General features: G+C 45.7%; 3 protein-coding genes across 3 annotated transcripts; 2 read left to right on the top strand and 1 right to left on the bottom strand.

The window, feature by feature from the left end:
- Positions 1-26: 26 nt before the first annotated feature.
- Positions 27-4,947, top strand: DPAGT1 (dolichyl-phosphate N-acetylglucosaminephosphotransferase 1). Its single transcript, XM_066334962.1, is given in 14 exon segments — positions 27-48; positions 51-180; positions 261-276; positions 278-340; positions 342-383; positions 467-535; positions 537-600; positions 603-683; positions 1,219-1,365; positions 1,496-1,580; positions 2,047-2,235; positions 2,838-2,925; positions 3,308-3,463; positions 4,382-4,947. Coding segments are annotated over 14 exon segments (1,218 nt in total). The 3' UTR covers positions 4,448-4,947.
- A 1,366-nt stretch (positions 4,948-6,313) lies between these two features.
- Positions 6,314-7,405, top strand: H2AX (H2A.X variant histone). The gene is given in 2 exon segments (XM_066334963.1): positions 6,314-7,179; positions 7,182-7,405. Coding segments are annotated over 2 exon segments (402 nt in total). The 5' UTR covers positions 6,314-6,887; the 3' UTR covers positions 7,292-7,405.
- A 327-nt stretch (positions 7,406-7,732) lies between these two features.
- Positions 7,733-18,184, bottom strand: HMBS (hydroxymethylbilane synthase). The gene is given in 16 exon segments (XM_066334965.1): positions 7,733-8,189; positions 8,407-8,493; positions 9,037-9,090; positions 10,047-10,138; positions 10,141-10,165; positions 11,031-11,069; positions 11,575-11,673; positions 11,675-11,700; positions 12,401-12,474; positions 13,939-14,016; positions 14,332-14,390; positions 14,392-14,410; positions 15,497-15,552; positions 15,634-15,683; positions 16,349-16,421; positions 17,976-18,184. Coding segments are annotated over 16 exon segments (1,155 nt in total). The 5' UTR covers positions 18,126-18,184; the 3' UTR covers positions 7,733-8,015.
- Positions 18,185-18,199: the final 15 nt, after the last annotated feature.

Below are 18,199 nucleotides of genomic sequence, written 5' to 3'. Positions count from 1 at the left end.
TTGGCAGGGCAGCGCCCGCCGTGGCCATGGCGGCCTGGCCCGGCGTTCCCCTCTCATCAACCTCGGCGGGTCGCTGCTGGGCTTCGCGGCCACGCTGACACTGATCCCGGCCTTCACGAACCACTTCCTCGCTGCGCGGCTCTTCGGGGAGGACCTCAACAAGACCTCAAGGCGGCCCGTGTGAGTAGCGCTGCCCGCCGGAGCTGCCCCGCGGGGCAGGCATCCGGGCACGGCTGACTCCCCCCGCTCTGCCTTTCCAGCCCCGAAGCACAGGGCCGTGATTAGCGGTGCTGTGTTCCTGATCATCCTCTTCTGCTTCATCCCGCTGCCGTTCTTGAGAGGGTTTTGTGGAGGAGCAGTGCGCGGCCTTTCCTTCCGACGAGGTGAGGCTCGCATAGGCTGCAAACGTGGCAGGCGGGGCAGGGAGTGGCCACCGGTGACCGGGGTCCTGTTCTCTGTCCTGCAGTTCGTGGAGCTCATCGGTTCGCTCCTTGCCATCTGCTGCATGATTTTCCTGGGCTTTGCAGATGATGTTTCTGAACCTGCGCTGGCGCCACAAGTTGCTTCTTCCTACCACCATGGCTTCCCTCCCACTGCTCATGGTTACTTCACCAACTTTGGGAACACGACCATTGTGGTGCCTAAACCCTTTCGGGTGCTGCTGGGCATGCACTTGGACCTGGGTAAGTTATGAATCACCAGAACCTGTCATCCACGTGGCAAGCAGTCAGTGGAAGGGATCACATGAAGCACTTTGTGCTGCAGGGAGAGCAGACTAAGGATTTATTTAAGTAACCAGTAAGAGAGTGGCACTCCACTAAATATTAGACTGGAAAGAACATCGAGAAACCCAGCAAACGTTCAGTTGTGCATAGACAGGCACCAGTAATTTTCCCGTGATCCTGGCAATACGGGTGAGTACTGGGGCACACAGCACATGGCTGGCAACACCAAGATGTCAGAAAGACAGAAACTGCACTACAGCTGGTCACCATGTCTCAGCAGTTTGCCGCAGTCACAGTGCTGTACATACATGTACACGACAGCCAAGCTGTAAGAGAGGAAGCGGTCTTATCTGTAGAGTGCCACTATCAAAACTCACTGAGATTGTTGGGTAATAGGTTGTTGTATAAAGCAGGAAGTGAGAGCATCAGTGAATTGGTCTAGGGCCTGCTTTGCCTCCAAATACTAAAGCATTTGGCTTCCTCTGGTCCGCAGGTATCCTCTACTACGTGTACATGGGTATGCTAGCAGTGTTCTGCACTAATGCCATCAACATTCTCGCTGGAATTAATGGAATTGAAGCAGGACAATCACTGGTGATAGCTGCTTCCATTATCATATTCAATATTGTAGAGTTAAACGGTAAGGAAAATAACAAACATTTGTGCACAAAAAGCAAAGGGAGATTGAATTCTAGATTTCAATAGCTGGTATTACTAAAAATGAGCCAGTCTTGTCCTATCACAAACACATCTTTTTCTTTTTTCTATAGGGGATTATCAAGATGATCACGTTTTTTCTCTCTACTTTATGATTCCCTTTTTTTTTACCACGCTGGGCCTATTTTACCACAACTGGTAAGAGGATTGACATTCAGATTTGTTTGGAAGCATCTTTTCCCTCTAGTTTCTCCCATTTGTGAACAAACAAAATCACTTAACAACGTGCGGGTGGAATGCTGTAATGTAGAGAGGCTTCTTGCCAAAACCAAGAACACAAACCATCAACGGAACAGTAGCTTTCCTTTGTATTAGAACAATTGCAGTCTCACCAACTAACCCAAACACACAGAATACACGCTCTCCTGTGCCTCACTGGCTGTGTTTTCATACCCTATTCGCTACAAGTCAGGTAGTGGGTCCCAGTCCAGTCTTAGAATAAGTACCTGCAACTGTTTTTTACTATGTAGATCTGCTGCAGATCCCCATTGGCCCCTAACCTGCGATGTGGGCATACATTCAGTGGTAATAAATAGTCGTTTTCATGGCAATAACCATTGTTATTAAATGTCAGACCTTTGCTTTTCTGCTCCATCGATTGCAGGTACCCATCTCGAGTGTTTGTTGGGGACACCTTCTGCTACTTTGCTGGCATGACCTTTGCTGTGGTAGGGATCTTGGGACATTTCAGCAAAACAATGCTGCTTTTTTTCATCCCGCAAGTACTTAACTTCCTCTATTCGTTGCCTCAGCTCTTGCACGTCATTCCTTGTCCTCGTCACCGGCTACCAAGGTAATGTACCAAGTGACCTATAGTGATACTACAGGTTGTGTCTTTTACCTCCAACACTAGCTGAGAGAGGTGGTGGAAAGTGCTCTTTTTAAAAGCCATCAAAGTATGTTTTCTCTTCAAAAGACAGCTGCTCACTCTGCCTGCTACAGTCAAGTCATACAGTAAAAATTTCTCAAAAAAGTGAACTTTTCTGACTAGCCCACCCCTCAGATATAGAATGATTTTTAACAAGGTTAGAACATGAGGGTTTTAACCTACAAGTTCAAGAGAAACTGACACAGGCTGCTTTTAATGCTGCAGCAGTGGGATCTGCTAAGATTTCATAGTAGCAAGCATTCTGTAGCATTATGCCACATCAGCAATTCTCTCTGCAGATGTTAGATTCTTCTATTTTATTCTTTAAATTACACAGCGTATACTGGGGGTGCAATGGGGAAGAGTCTTCTTTGCCCCACCTGAGGGGCCAGATACCAGAAGCTAAGTTAAGTGCATCAGGTTATTCCTGTTTCTTCCACCACTGAATTTCTTTCTCAGCCATGGATCTAAGTGATCTCTCCATCTTCCTTGTTGTATCTGGACTAAATTTTAAATGTTTCTTTTAGGCTTAATCCTAGTACAGGGAAGTTGGAGATGAGCTACTCCAAATTCAAAACTAAGAGCCTCTCTGCCCTGGGAACAAACATTCTGAAGGTAATATGTGGAAACCATTCAAAATTCAGATGCATTTTGAGGCAGTCATCAAGTACAAGAGAAACAGGATGGGAGAAAATGCAGAACTTCTGGGTTCAGTAATTATTGCCTGGCTCAAATCTGGAAGAAAGTCTGTTACCATCTGTCACAGTCACTCAATAGTGTTAATAATCAGTCTTTCAGAATAACCACACACAAAAGTGCCCCAGGACCAGTATAAGGGTTCTTTAAAGTTTATGAAATCACAAAAGTCTGTCCTGTCTTTTCAGTAAGAGCACAAGCAGGATTTCAGGGATGGTACAGCAAAACAGCTCTTAAGCAAGATTAACCAGGGAACACCAAACATGCCTGGTGAAATAGCACGCAATATTTCTTTCCTCAGGTAGTCAAGATCTTGCACATAGTAGATGTGAGGAGTGGAACAGATGAAGATGGCGAATACACCGAATGCAATAATATGACACTTATTAATTTTGTCATAAAGCTGATTGGACCCACTCATGAACGAAACCTCACTCTCCTGTTGCTACTCATTCAGGTCAGACAAAGGGTTCCTCCAGCAGAAAGATTTACTCTGCAACAGTAACTGATCCAAGTCAGTCTCATGAGAGTTAAGGGAAAAGGGGAAAGTAAAATACCATGCTCTTCACACAAGGTGCAGTTGAGCTGTGGAGCCTGGGGAGAATAAGAGGCTTATACACCTCAAGATGGAAAGAAATTGACACCTCCCTGTTCACTGAGAGCTTATTAGAAAAAGTCAGAAAGTTAGCCTAAGAAGATTCCCAAGGCACGAGTCATTGGTTGCAAGAAAAACATCAGGACAGCAGAGTGCCTTGTCACTCTGACTCAAAACAGCCTTTTGGTACATTCCTGTTTTTCAGTAATACCAAATAACAGTTTCAGAGGTATCGCCAGCAAGTGGACTTGCGTAACCGTGGCACATGGGTCAGCGGTCCCTCAGTCTGAGGGGCATGCGGGAGCATTTTGAAGCCACTTGGAGCACAAGGATATGCTTCACAAATACTGCCGCTACTTCTATCTAGCATGTGAATTCCAGAGCATAGTGTAGTAAAAACACTACTTTTGGAAAGGCCTGCATTGGCTAACTGCCCACAATATTTTAAGATAAGGGATCCTTAGTAAGAAAGAGACACTTTGCCGGATTCCAATTTGGGAGGAAGGACTTTCAATGAAAGCCTGTTGAACGGGGTTCAGACAGATAACACTGGGGAGGGGAGAAGACAGGAAGTACATAGCACTTACCTTTATCCCAGTCACAGCAGAGAAGTCCTGACAGCACCTTATTGTAAGGTTGCTGAATTTCAGCTTTGACAGAAAGCTGAAATTTTGTTGCTGTTTTATGAAACGAGGCATGCTGGAAAGCTTAGCAAATCCATTTGGAAAGGAGACCATTCGACAGTATAATGTTTCTGTTATGTGTCTGATTTTTACCTAGGTCCTTGGCAGCACGATTGCATTTTCGATCCGGTACCAACTAGTGCGCTTGTTTTATGATGTCTGACTAGACTGTCAGGAGCAAGGGAAAGAGTTCTACCTGCCAGTCCATTGTCTCCAGCTTCTTGACCAAATGATTCAACTGATCTTACTCCCGCCCTCTGAGAACCTCAGAATACTTGTCAAAACACAAGCAAACTGCTTTGCGTGGGCTAGTTTTGAAGTGGGATGTTTCTTGTGCACCAAAGGCTTTTGTCCAATTCTGTGATAGAAGAGATTTCACTGCTACTTGGACATCATCGTTACTAGGAATACCTTTTAGGAGGGAAGGAAATGATAACACTTAGGGAAAGTGGTAAAGATGGAATCTCTATACATCTAACAAAGACATTACTGTTCACCAAGAGAGAAAACAGTAACTTGCATTTCTGTGAGCAGAATAAGTAAACCAGGCTCCGCTCCTGGCTTCTCCAATCCTGTGTTTGGTCTGTGGACACAGAATGACATGTTACAACCCATACTCAAAACTCAGAGCGCTCCAAGAATAAATTCATTCATGGTACCCTTTCCCCTGCAGTGCTTTGCCTCGACAATACTGACATGCAGTGAAACTAGGTTATATGATCCATCTCTGGCTTTCTACCGTGTTAGGCAGCCGATTATTTCTACAGTAGACTCCCTCCTTTTATATGGCTGCTGGGAATGTTCCTGCTGGTGAGCATTTAATTCTGAATACCTTTATTCTCTGCCTTCCTCCCTGGAAGAGGACATATCTGGAACAGGCTAGCAGAGTAATGATTGCCATGTCCTTGCCTTAACAGGGTATCAGTAAGACTCTTAGATTAACGTGGAACTAAGACCCTGCTGACTGCCAATCTCTTTTTCTCAAATACAAATAATTATTTATGTAGCAGTATTTAGCACCATAGTTCCACACAGAATTGCTACCTACCCAACAGAAAAACAGAGAACAGTCTGGAGTACCAGGCTATAGTCTTTGCAAGGGTAATGGTGAAAGTGAAATAATGCAGCAGCAGGAACAGGGATGCTGATTTGGGTGAGAGTAGAAATTACCAGGTCCAGTACCCTAATAGATGCAAGGGCACCGCACCTCCATACACCCAAGTCCAGCTAGTAACAAAGCTTGGAACCTATTACCAGAAGGCAAAAATGTGTCCAGCGGCACCGATCAACACAGAAGACACAGCACTCAAGTATGAATAGTACAAGTGGTAGAATCCTCTTCCTCCTCTACAGCTGAGCAGTTTCTAAGTCTACTAGTACAGTATATTCATTAACACATACACACAGACATTATGAAACCATTCAGCACCTGGCCCTAAACACTCTGTCCTGTAGCTGCATTTCCTGGCATCGGGGCATATGAACAGAGAAATTAATCTCTGCCAGCTGATCTAGGAATGTGGTCTTCCAATAGGTACCTCTCAGGCATCAACCCCATTTTCTCCGTGTAGCTGGCTTAGGCCTACCTCCAGTAAGCATCCTGCTGACCCTGATCTCTCCCATATCTGGTCCTGGGCTCCAAAGCCCATTATCCTACTTGCTCTCTAGTCTGGCATGTTGGCTACGGATCACACACACTTGCATTCCACCTAGCCATGGCCCCTCTCTGCATGTGCTGAGATCTTCCCATTCGCTAGAACCACTGGCTGCTCTGATCTGTGTCCTAATGCCAGTTGCTGACACTTGCTCCACATGTACACAGGCACAGACGGTAGAGTCTGCTCAGTCTGGGGAAAAAAATATACAAGTAAGACAGCACAGACTGCAGAGATAATTCTTACTGATCAGCAACATTTCATAACATTACCACTTTCTTCGCTTTTTTCCCATTCAGTGGTCCCATGGTTTTTTTCCTCCTAGTCCACTTTGACTCCTCCCTCTCCTTTAGTGCTTCTCTTCATATACCCGTATTATAAACCCATAATATATCTCACGCATTCTCACAATTCGCTAAAAAGGATCTCATGGTAGGTTTTTCCACATCCCTAAATGCTCTTCCCCCCCATGTGTCACCCTAAGGCAAATGCCCCTGCAGACCGGGACACCTCTCAATCTGTAGGCATCCCAGGAGCCCCTCACTCTGGGTGGAAGCCTGGCCCAGACAAGGGGCACAGGGACTGACTCCACCCCTCAAGAAGCTCCTGCGTCTGCAGCGGCGGCACGAAGGGCTCTGTGGGATCTGCATCTCCCTCCGACTGGGCGGGCTGGGATTACGCACATTCACTGAGGGCCGGCGACGGCGCGACAGCGCCCTAACAACAGCCTCACTTGCTGATTAGCCCGACCCCGCCCCCAACACCCTTAGAGCAAGCACGTCGGTATCAAAGAAGCGACCAATCAGCAAAAGGCTTCTTCCGGCAGACGCACGAATAGCTAGGGGCGGTGGCGCTGTCCAATGAGCAGGACCCTACTTGGCGCGAGGTTATAAAAATCCCGGGCGCGGGCTCTTTAATCTCAGCGGGTGAACGGCGGAGCGGGATACTATGGTCGGCAAGGGAAAGAGCCCGTGCGGTAAGGCTCGTGCTGAGGCCGAGTCTCGGTCGTTCCGGGCTGGGCTGCAGTTCCCGGTGGGGTGCGTTCACCGGCTGCTGCGGCGCGAGCATTACGCGGAGCGGGTGGGGGCTGATGCGCCCGTGTATCTGGCAGCCGTGCTCGAGTACCTGACTGGCGAGTTTCTGTTGCTGGCGCGCAACGCAGCACGCGACAAGAAGACGCGCATCACCACCCCTCCTCACCTGCAACTGGCAGTGCACAACGACGAGGAGCTGAATAAACTGCGGGCAACGTTACCGTCGCGCAGGGCGGCGTCCTGCCTAACATCCACGCCGTGCTGCTGCCCAAGAAGGCCTGCAAGAGGGGCAGCAGGTCGAACTCGCAGCAGTTCTAGGGCCTTTTCAGGGCCACGCCATTGCTCACCGGCAGACCTGCGATACGCGGAGGAGGGAAGGGCAAGAGAGGCGGGACCAGCCGTGGCTGCTGGGGGACGGGTAAGAACCGGCCCGGGACCAGTCAAACACCGACTGCGAGAGGTGCTCCGTAAGGACTTGTTAATTTACCTCTGGGACATTTAGTGGACGTTGTGTAGAAAATTAATCTGCTTTATTTACAAAACCCAATACGGTGCAGTTCCAGTGTTTCTACAAGGCACTGACACAATAAAACCCTGCTGAACCTAACGGGAGCCTTCAGTGATCCAGTAAGTGAAAAGGCCCAAATAATAACTCCTGAAAGCACTCAGCATAGTACAGCATTTTAGTACCAGAACAGCTGAGTCGCCCAGTTATAACCTAATGAGCACTATGCTCCTGAATGGAACTGAACACTTAAAGGCTTTCATTTCATTTTTAATTTTTTCTTTTAGCTTCCTAGCTACAAAAATCGTTGACAATTCTTCAAAGAGACACTTAACAATTTAGAGAAATGTGAAGAGGGATGAAATCTGAGGAGCAGAAGCTATTTAAGTTAGTTAACTTCCTATTTTAGGTTTTTTGCACCCAAACGCCAGGTAAGACTGGTGTGAATGTTGAAATAAATCCCTCCAGAGGATCATGAAGTAGCTTGCAAAGACTTGTAGCTAGAGTTGTAGCACTGCTGCTGGTCACACCCCAGGTTCAGCGGGCATCATTGAGCTGCCTTGCCACGCTAAGAATATGCTTTGCTCCCTTGCTCAGAAGTAAACTAGCTAGTTCAACACCCAGGTTCTCTGCAGCTTCCTGGGCCTGACCAGGAACATTCTTGGCTGTGATGCCAACATGTTGCACATCATCATTTGGTCCATCTTCATTCTACAAATATAAACACCTCAAAGTAAGGCAGCAGGAAAACAGTGTGCAAGGAATTAAGATACCCATGAAACAGGGTAAAATCTAGTCTGAGGAGCCTCAAGAACAGTGTGCTGTTACAGCTTACAAGAAACCAGACCAAATATAATCTATTTCTAAAGGTCTGGTTTTTCTCATTTAGCTTCAGGTTTAAATTTTGAAGCCACCACAGTTCATGTACCTGATGGGGATAACTAACACCAGTCTGCATCGTCTCCTTCAGGCTATCAGATCCATCCAAGCTGTAGACTGCTCCTGTTAAATACAACTTGGAAAAATACACAGAATTAATTATACCACATTAACAAACAAACAAGCAGCCAAGTACCCCTCTTTAAAAAAACCCACCCAAATATACCTAGCTAAGTCTGGAGGGAAAGGCTTTTGTCTTGCAGTGGGATCAGCATGAATAGTGGTACAATGCAAGTATAAGAAAAGTAATCCCTGTTAGGGAAGATGTGACTTCAGAAGGCTGAAGTTTTTTCTAGTTTCCCACCTCCTTAATCACACTGTCTAAAAACAGGTTTGGTATGGTCAGAAGCAATACTTTCAGATCTCAGTGAAATAAGCAGCAGGGGTGGAGGGGGGAATCTGGTATATATTATAAGGGAATTTTCTGAAAGACAGCTTCAGTAGCCAGACCCATTCTTGTACTGCTGCTTTAGACACAGACAGAAGCATCAAGTCGGGAGACCATCTGCCCTAACTGGCTATAAAGATACCTGCTGAAATTAGCTTCAGGAAAAGATAATGGAAACATGCACATAGTGTTTTCAGAAATAAACCAAGAAAAACACCAAGGACTCCTCACCTGGTCATCCTTCAGAAGGGTGTTGACAGCAACAGGGACACTACATCCACCCTCCTAAAACACAAAGCAGCTGATATACTAAGGCTTCTACCCTGTTGGAGTCCAGGGCATTCCTTTGGACACCCTAGAAGGTCACACACCTCGGCAGAGAGGACTGTGACCCAATTAAGAGGGTTTGAATCCTGGCCAGGGGGGTCTGGGGTCTATCCAGGGGGGTTGCCTGGCACAGAACCCAGGGAGACACAGGCTTTGGTCTCAGTCTGTGGAAAAAACTTCCAACATTGAGAGAAGAATTACAAACCACAAAGGTGTGGAGACAGTAGTGTAGTGTATCACCGGGTGGAAAATTCTGTAGTTTTGGGTTTTTAGAATATAGGTACATGGAGGACAAGATGGAGGATTTAGGGCAGTGCCCTGGGTGGTGGTTCTTCTCCCCTGGCCTCCATCTTCTGATGTGACAGTGGCACAAAGTAGTTTAAGGGGATTGGGTCAGAGTAGAGATGACCCTTTTAGTATAGGTGATAGGTATTGGCACATGATGGTAAATAAGAAACACGTAATTTTCTGTGTAAGAAGGTAGCAATCTCCCATCGAAGGTGGAGTTGCCTTGTGTCCTAGCCGCTGTTAGGATCTCAGCTGGGCACAGAGAACATTGTAAGATAAGAAACAATAAACAGTGCAAGAAACATCGAAAAACAAGACCTTGAAGACTCCATTTCTTTCTTGCATCTGGGCTCAGGGCCTTCAGAGGCAAAAAAAGACTCTCGAACCACCACCTGAATCTCAGGTGAGAAGAAAGCCAAAACCGAGACTATCCAACACATTCAAAGCAGAGGCTTCTGAAAAGTTTAGGCTGCACATAACCTTGCCAATCACTCTTCTGGCCCTTTTCGATTCAAAGTACTCTCAGCAGTTTTAGAGACTTGTAACAGATTTCCCATACTATAGCATCAAATTAACTAGCAGATCAGTATGTACTGCTGCAGGCAGAGCAAGGGTGCCAGACCTACCAAACGCTTCATAAAGGCTCTCTCAGCAATGCAGCACAACACAGTGTCTGCATCATGCAGGGCAGATACCATATTCAGTATCTCCTGGTCTTGGCACGAACTTCCACTGCTAAGGCACCCTAAAAGAAGAAACACAACAAAATATAGTAATTCTTCAATTATCTGCATGTGTACTCAGCATTGATCATGAAACAGAACTGAGAGGCTCAGACCCTTCTCACTAAGGGAGCAATGTTCACTGAAATGAATTACGATGCACTCCACTGGCTGCAGGGGCGCCCTACAGTAGCTGCTATAAACAGAAGGGTCTGGACATATTCAGTCAAGTGTTCAAGATCATGCTGCCACCTCAACCATTCTGGAATTTTGCACAGTATTGACAAATGCATTATCAAATCACTTATTCAGATCTGAATGTGCAGATTCATCACTTGCAATCACTAATGGATCACCAGTTCTGGTTTAGCAAGTTTGATATTAGGAGGGCAATCCTGCAGAAGCTCAGCCATGCAGCCAGCCTGGACTGGAACAGTCTGCCCCCTAAAAACAGGAGTGCTAAGAATGTCCAAGTCAGGTGTTTCAGCTCCACCCTGCAGGAGTCCAGAGTCCATTCATAAAGGAGGGAGCATCACAGAGCAAAAACATTGCAGTGGCTTTGCACAGCTATCCTGGTGCAGCATAATACTGACCCTGCCAGAACCTGCCCCATATCTGCTGTGCTGCCCCACTGTAGGATTACCTTTCCCATTTACTGGTATTTCTATTACTGATAGGAATCAGCCCCTGACACAGTGGGTAGGAGAGCAGACTCCCATTCTTCTAACAAGCTGTGCCTAAAACAGTCTAACAGGCAACAAAGAGATCAAAGTACTTTCTGGTAACCAAGACATGAGATGTCTTCAGCACAGTACTCAGATATATCACCTTTCTGCTGGCTTTCAGTGCCCTTTAAGCACGGCTTATAGACCAGAAGTTGTAAAGTACCTGTCCAACAGCATACAGACAATCTTCAGGGCCTAGGAGCTGGAAGAAAAGTAAATCAAGAGTTAACTCAAGTTGCACTGTTCACAATATAGGAAATAAGAGCCAGATTCCTGTCTCTACTACAAAATTGATTTCATGTCAGACCAAAGAATATCACCTCTCCCTTCCCATGCTCAATGTTTCCACCACAAAAGTGAGATAGCACTTTCATCAACTGGAGTGTAATACTTTGTGAATTAGCTGATCACTAAAATCTCAGCCTTGCACACTGCTGTGTTGCTAGACACAAGGGCTGTGAAGTGCTAGGAGACAATCAGATTACAAACTGTTACTGAACTATGGAAAGCTGAACATGAAAAAATTCTGTATGAAGAAAAAAGCAAGCAACCAAAAAACCCAACCACTTCCTTTCTGAACTGCCTCAAAATCAAAGCTAACATGGCAATTGAGTCAGGAGATTGCATGCTTATCTTGAACAGGACAACCACAAGGACTGAAGGCAAACAGTTGACAGTTCAGCAGAGAATGGTATTTTTTCCTTTGCTGTGCCTCACTGGCCAATGCGACTTTCCCAGCCCATTCTCTTCAGCCCAGCAGCAGCCAGGATGATGGCACTGAAGTCTTCCTTCTCATCTAGCTTCTTTTAAACGGGTATTTAGGTTTCCCCTCTGTAGAAGTGATTAAGCAAGCATAGAAAAAGCAGGCAAACAGTCCCTACAACACTTGAGTCTGTACAGACTGTACAGATCCAACAGAATCCAAATGAGAACGTCATCCTGAAAGAAGTGTTAAATATGGACAATTTTCTTAAAATAGAATTTTGCCAAGTATTATGGAATATTAATTCAAGCACTGATTCTACAAAGATATGCACACCACTGAAGTACACTATTAGCACTCAACTCCTTTTGCACTGCAAAGAACTCTGCTCCTAGGACTGAAGTAACAATGCCTTTTCTTAGTAGGTCAGCCACCCACGTTGGAACTAGTGGACCAAACCGCATCCAGGGTTACTAGAGAACCAGCAACATTTAGTCACACAGCCATGACAAACACAAGGGAGGCACCATCATGCAGTTTTTCAAATACTCCAAAACGTCTAATTCATCTGTACACTGAACCCCCAGCAAGATCAAGGCTGGCTGTTGCTTCACAGCCTCATGAGAAAGCAGAGGACAGGATGGCTACAACGCTACCTTCCCTCTCAGAACAGGGCAGCAGAGAACAACTTTGAGGAAGCAGTGTGCTCTTGTACGTCAGGTGGCACAAATTGGCCCCGAATCCAGATTTTACACAAAGTTGTAGTCTCCTGTACAACTTTCCTGTGCAGCTTTACCCAGCTCCCACGGCTTGCCAGGAAAGGATACAATATCCCCTGAATTCTAAATGAGGGAACTTCTTCTTGAGCTGAGCTGCTCTCCGAAGTGAACTGGTTCCAATCACACTGCAGGGAAAATATAATCACTGAAATTGAGAACACTCCTAACAATTACCTCCAGCCAGATTATATGACACAGGTTTCAAGGAAACAAATGGTAACTTTTTTTCTTTTAAAGTTGAAATGAAGATCAAAAAAAGGTCAATGATTTGTATCTTCTTAAAAGAAAGGGAACCAGTATGTGAAGTTTAGCATAAAGTGTGTCTGAAGCAACTCACAAGGAGTCAATTTACAGGATATGCTTCTGACGAGCAGTTCCTAGCCACTGTCAACGACTAATGAAACCTCACTGAAAGACAATGTTTTTCACAGACAGACTCTGCTGCCCCAAAATGGAAAGCCAAAGCCGACAACTACGTGATGAAGTGGAATAGAGGAACTTCATCAAAGACAGAAATGCAATAAGCAGAGGACCTTTGAGTATGTAACTAGAAACCACAGAAAACTGCAAGTCTAGGCAATTCATTTCTCAAGATACATGCTGTTTACCTTCTTTTCATAGAATCATATTATATGCTGATTTGGAAGGGACCTGTCAGCATCACTGAGTTCCAACTCCTAGGCCTGTGCAGTACACCCCAAGAATCCCACCACATGCCTGAGAGCATTGTCCAAATACTCCTTGAGCTCTTTCAGGCTTGGTGCTGTGACCACTTCCCTCAGGAGCCTGTTCCAGTGCTGAACCACCCTCTGGGTGATGAACCTTTTCCCAATACCCAACCTAAACCTCCCCTGATTCAGCTTTGTACAGTTTCCTTGAGTCCTGTCACTGGTCATGAGACTGTGACAATCAATATGTGCCCTTCTGCTTCCTCCTTTTGGTAACCCGAAACCTAAACCAGATGTGATTTTCCTGCTATCCAAGTGCACAGAAGCATAAGTCTTTGATCACAGCTAGTTTATTTCTTTCCCTTAGCATATATTAAAAAATTCTTTCTAATAGCTACCATAACCTGAGTAATTTCACTCATTGCTCTCAGACAAAAGATTCCAATAAACTCTGTGTAAAGACTGGACATTAAAAATGGAGAAACCACAAGAAAGTGATGCCAAAACCCAAGGAAGAAATCCGAACTGGCTGAGTGAGAATAGAAGCATAGTTCAGGTCCATGAAACCAAAATCCTGCACCAGACACCCCATCTGCATTGTATGCATTCCCAAGCAGTAGGTAGAATACTAAGGAGCAGGAATTCACTTGAGAGATGATGGCAAGAAAGGCTCTAACCTTGAGAACACATTGCCACTCAAGGGTGGCTTGAGAGATGAACCTCATTCAGTATGCAGCATTCCCATGACACAGCATTACTCTCTAGCAAGCGGGTCCAAGTTAATGTCTGTGGAATGCTCACAAAAGACAGTGTAAAACCACTACAGGACAAAGCAATGAGCTGACTGACTTGCCAGTGGAAAATATTAACCAACTGACCCCTTCTGTTTTTACACCTGTCTTCCCCTTCTCTCCCACTCACCTCTTTTCAGGAAGGAGACTCAGTGTTTTTCCACAGTTCTTGGGATGAAAGACAACAGCATCAAGTGGGTTCTCCCTTCTGCAAAGTAATGCAAGTGCAAAATGCCTGTCACATCATTTAGGCAAGGCAGCTACGCTCAACAGTTCTGCTATCATTTCCTGGAAGAACTGCCTCTGGCTCCGAATACTCCATCATCACTGTAATATGCAAGAACTTTCAGCACACCTGCTACCTATGTAACACTAGGGCAGCCTGAGTGCTCCACTAGAGCTTCCTGTTTTGGAGATTAATCACAGGAAACTTTGAACACCTAAAAGGATTCACACTGCCTTTGCTCTCCTTTACCAACAAATGCAAGACCCTTAGAGAATCAAGCCTCATGCCCACACTTACTTGCAGACAGCACCAATTGTAAATCCAGGAGGAAGAGAAGTTGGCAGGTCCTTCAGGGAGGTGAACCACAAGGTCAACTCTAAAAATTAGAGGACAGTAATCAGATAACAGGATGGTGGAGCGCATGTGGTGATCTACCAGAGGCCTGCAGGTCACCTACACAAAAGTTTGAACCCACTCCAGGAATGAATTTGGAGAAGGAAGGATTTCAGGATTCCAGAGCAAGATTACGTGCAGTTTTGTGTTACTCCTAAAAGCTACTTTGCCTTTCTCTGTCTCTCTTTTCCCCTTACCCAGTGATGAAAGACACTTAACAATCAATCAGATTGAATGAGGGGAAGATGCTGGAGATGTTCACACAGGAAAGACTCACTGTACCAAAATTGCATCAATATGTGGGTTGGTATTATACACTTCAAACTTCAAACAGTGAGCCAAACGACAGGCTACCTGCTTTGTCACATGGGAACCAAGCATAATTGTAAACACTTAAGTCTCCAATATTTTTTCCACCACTTCACTGAAAATGCAGTATGATGTAACTATGTGCAGAGATGCAGAAGAATACATCTGGTCTTAAACATACTTTAACTAAGGCACCACTGAAACTTTCCTTAGAATATTGAAAAGAAAGAGAGATTCATAACAACAGAAATCCTCCAACGCCTCAAACCCACTAAACCAGCACTAATCTCTCTCCGCTAAGGCACCTGAAGCAAGGTTTTTGTAGAGAGAAGTTGCACAGAACACAGCACAATTTGCCCATGCCAAATTGTCCTGCACATTTAGCTTGAGTAAGTTAATAAATGTTAACAGGATATGTTACCATCAACAAGCAAAGTATTTTTTAAAAAATACATTCATAAGCAGAAGTCATATGAAATCACATCCTCCCTGTTTATTATGGCATGTAATACACAAATAACAGAAGAAAACCTAACTGGGGCAGAACAAGTGACAAAACAACTCCACTTGAAATACAAGGCCTAGGCCCATGGTAAGAGAAAAAAAGGGGGGGAAAAAGACAGTGGACTTATCAAAGGACTACTTTTTTTTAGCCCGAGAGGTACCAGGACTGAAGGAAAGTAGATCACCTATGCAGCAAGCTAAATATGTCCAAAGGGCACCAAATGCCAAAGAGAAAGACAAAACAATAAGCTCTTACTCATTTCTTTCAAGTGCATTTTCCAGCTCTTTGGTGAAGAGGCTCTTCTCTCCAATCTACACAAACAGAGGAACATGAATGACGAAATAAGCATAAATAACATTAGTTCTTGAATAAAGAAAGAACATTTTCTTTACCTTGGAAAGTGCTGTATCCAAGATCTTGTCCCCAGTTGTTGACATGGCCACTGCTCAGAGACAGTACAGGTAAAACATGAGGCTTGATAAAAGCACTGGGCTTAGGCTGAAAATATCTATGCAAAATGCCATAAGCAGTCACACACTACTGTGTGAACACGGACTCAAGCTCAATACAAAAGCAACTCACTTATAGAAATACACTGCACTCAAGACAAGTGAAATTGAAACTTCTTTCACTGTCCTCATAAACAAAAGCATGGGGAAACAGGGCAGGTTTGGGGAAGAGCTGACCCAATGGAAACTGCCACAGTCTGTCTCTGGAGTGCCAGTGAACACATGTAAAGCAATTCTCTTCAAGAATTGAAGGCTGAGCTCCTGTTATTCCTGTTGAAAGCCTTGACCCCAGACCAGAAAATGCCCCTAATGCTCAGAGGGGCACAGCCAGAACAATACTAGATTTGCAAATGAAGCAGCACCATATCCATTGCATACTCAACACTTAAATCAAGAGCTGATGAAATCCATCTATCTCTCCTAGAAAAAACCAGCAGCAGCAGTTGCTCAGCCACACAACTGAACTGAATTCAGTCAGCACTCTCAGATAAACTTAGACAGACCTCCTCCTACTGACTCTACATGCACCTCTTGCACACAAAGATAAACCCGTCTCCTGCTGCCATCTACCCCAGGCAACATCCAAGAAAAAACTTACCAATCTCAAAGCGGAGGTCAGGGTATAGCTCACGGAGCATCGTAACTACACTATCGGTCTGAATTCGAGCCAGCTACAAGGAAGCAGAAAACAAAGTCCTAAAGAAAGCGCACATTGTCCATACAGTAGCTAAGGAGGCTTTGCCGTTCTTCCACTGCCAGGCAGACATGACCAGTACATTTTCTCTAAATCAAAAGCTTTAGAAATAGGTTGCTTCAAGTAAGATCACTCATAGGCACAAACTCCTTGAATTGTGTGAACTCCTATCACGACCAGAGCACCTCACTGAAGAATTTCTTTTATTGACTAAAGTACCACATCTCCCCATGTCCAGCATTGCTGTGATGCAACCACTGATGAAACACTGCAATAAATTTATTTCAGGGAGTTAGAAAGAGTGACTACAACAGAAGCCTACAGATCATGATTCTCGTGCTTTCACTTCTTGGTTTCGCCTATGTGGAACACAGCTGCTGAATGATGATCAGCAAGTGGGCAGAAAAGTAAGCAAAACCATTATTCTGTTGCTTAGTGATGAAAGAACAAGTCATACTGCACACAGGGCAATAACCAGTTAAGGTTAGGGTTAAAGCCTCCCACTTTTTCCAAGAGTATGAATTTTACTAATACTGCAAGTTTTGGGAGAAGCCAGTAGGATTTCACTGAGCTGGCAGAAAAATCCCGAGTTAGTGTCAAATACAAGATACTTATCCACTATAAGAACAAAGGTGTAGTTAGAGGTTCTACAGACACAAACGCACAAAAGTAAGAGCTTACATCATCGCGTGCAGCAAAAAACAAATCTCAAAGCAGAAAACTGCATGAAGAACATTCTGCTGTATAAGAAAATCAGGAGCGAGTAAAATGCAATCACTTAGTGTAACACCTTTCTGCACATGGAAGCGGCAGCAGACTCAAGCAACTATAGACGAGTTTCAGCTTTTTTCCCACCGAACGGCTCAGGACCCTTTGGTAATTAACGTAGTTCTCAGGACTGCAGCTCCCTACAAATACAACGAATGTATGTATAGCTGCTTCCCTTTGCAAAGTGCCCCAAAAGCCTCAGGTTATTACATGAGGTAGCATTTATGCATGGCTATCTCCCTTGTCCTGATATCTACATAAAATACCTTTGTGCCAGGACGAAATTCTTCCTAGAACGTGCTACCAAACGAACGCGATTATCTCAGCGCAAAGGCCCGAGGGTCGCTTATCTCCCTTTGCGAGGCTGCTCCTCCCTGCTGTAGCCCGCTGGCAAGAGATACCTCCTCTATCTCTGGGTACGTCCCCTTCCCTGGCCTTTGAGTGAGTTGCGACCATCAGTCATTGGGGGGGTTTTCCCGACAAGAGCTGCACAGACTTTGCAAGTTGCACAGCCCGGGAAAGACTCGAGCCATCGCCCCCAGCCCCTGTACCGCAGCACCGCTTTCAGAACTGACCGTCTCCTGGGTTCCGAAGGAAAGGCTTTCCAAACTTCTTCCCGGAGTTCCATGCAGAGTCGAAATGCACGAACTCAGGAAGTTCAAGCCGTTCCCAGTCCCGAGAAGCACACAGACCCTGCGCTACCCGGGATGAACCGGGTGCCCGGCGGGGGCACACCCCGCACCCCAGCCCTGCCGCTGCCTACCTGGCTCCGGCGGGTGCCCACGCGGATCGCTCTGCTATCCACGCCGTTCTCTCCCTGCGGCAGCAACGGGTCAGCAGCGCCCGCCCGGTCGGCACCTCCGCCAGACGCCGCTCGCCCCAGGCCCACGGCGGCCGCCCCCGGCTCCGCCATGATCACCTGCCCTCGGCGCCGCACAGCCCCGTACCACACACGTGACAGCGGCCTCGCCCCCGCCGCCCCGACCA

The sequence above is a fragment of the Sylvia atricapilla genome, chromosome 23 (assembly GCF_009819655.1).
Source record: "Sylvia atricapilla isolate bSylAtr1 chromosome 23, bSylAtr1.pri, whole genome shotgun sequence".
NCBI classification, from domain to species: domain Eukaryota; kingdom Metazoa; phylum Chordata; class Aves; order Passeriformes; family Sylviidae; genus Sylvia; species Sylvia atricapilla.
Note: the sequence above shows the minus strand (reverse complement) of the source record. Positions and strands in the feature narration are given on the sequence as shown.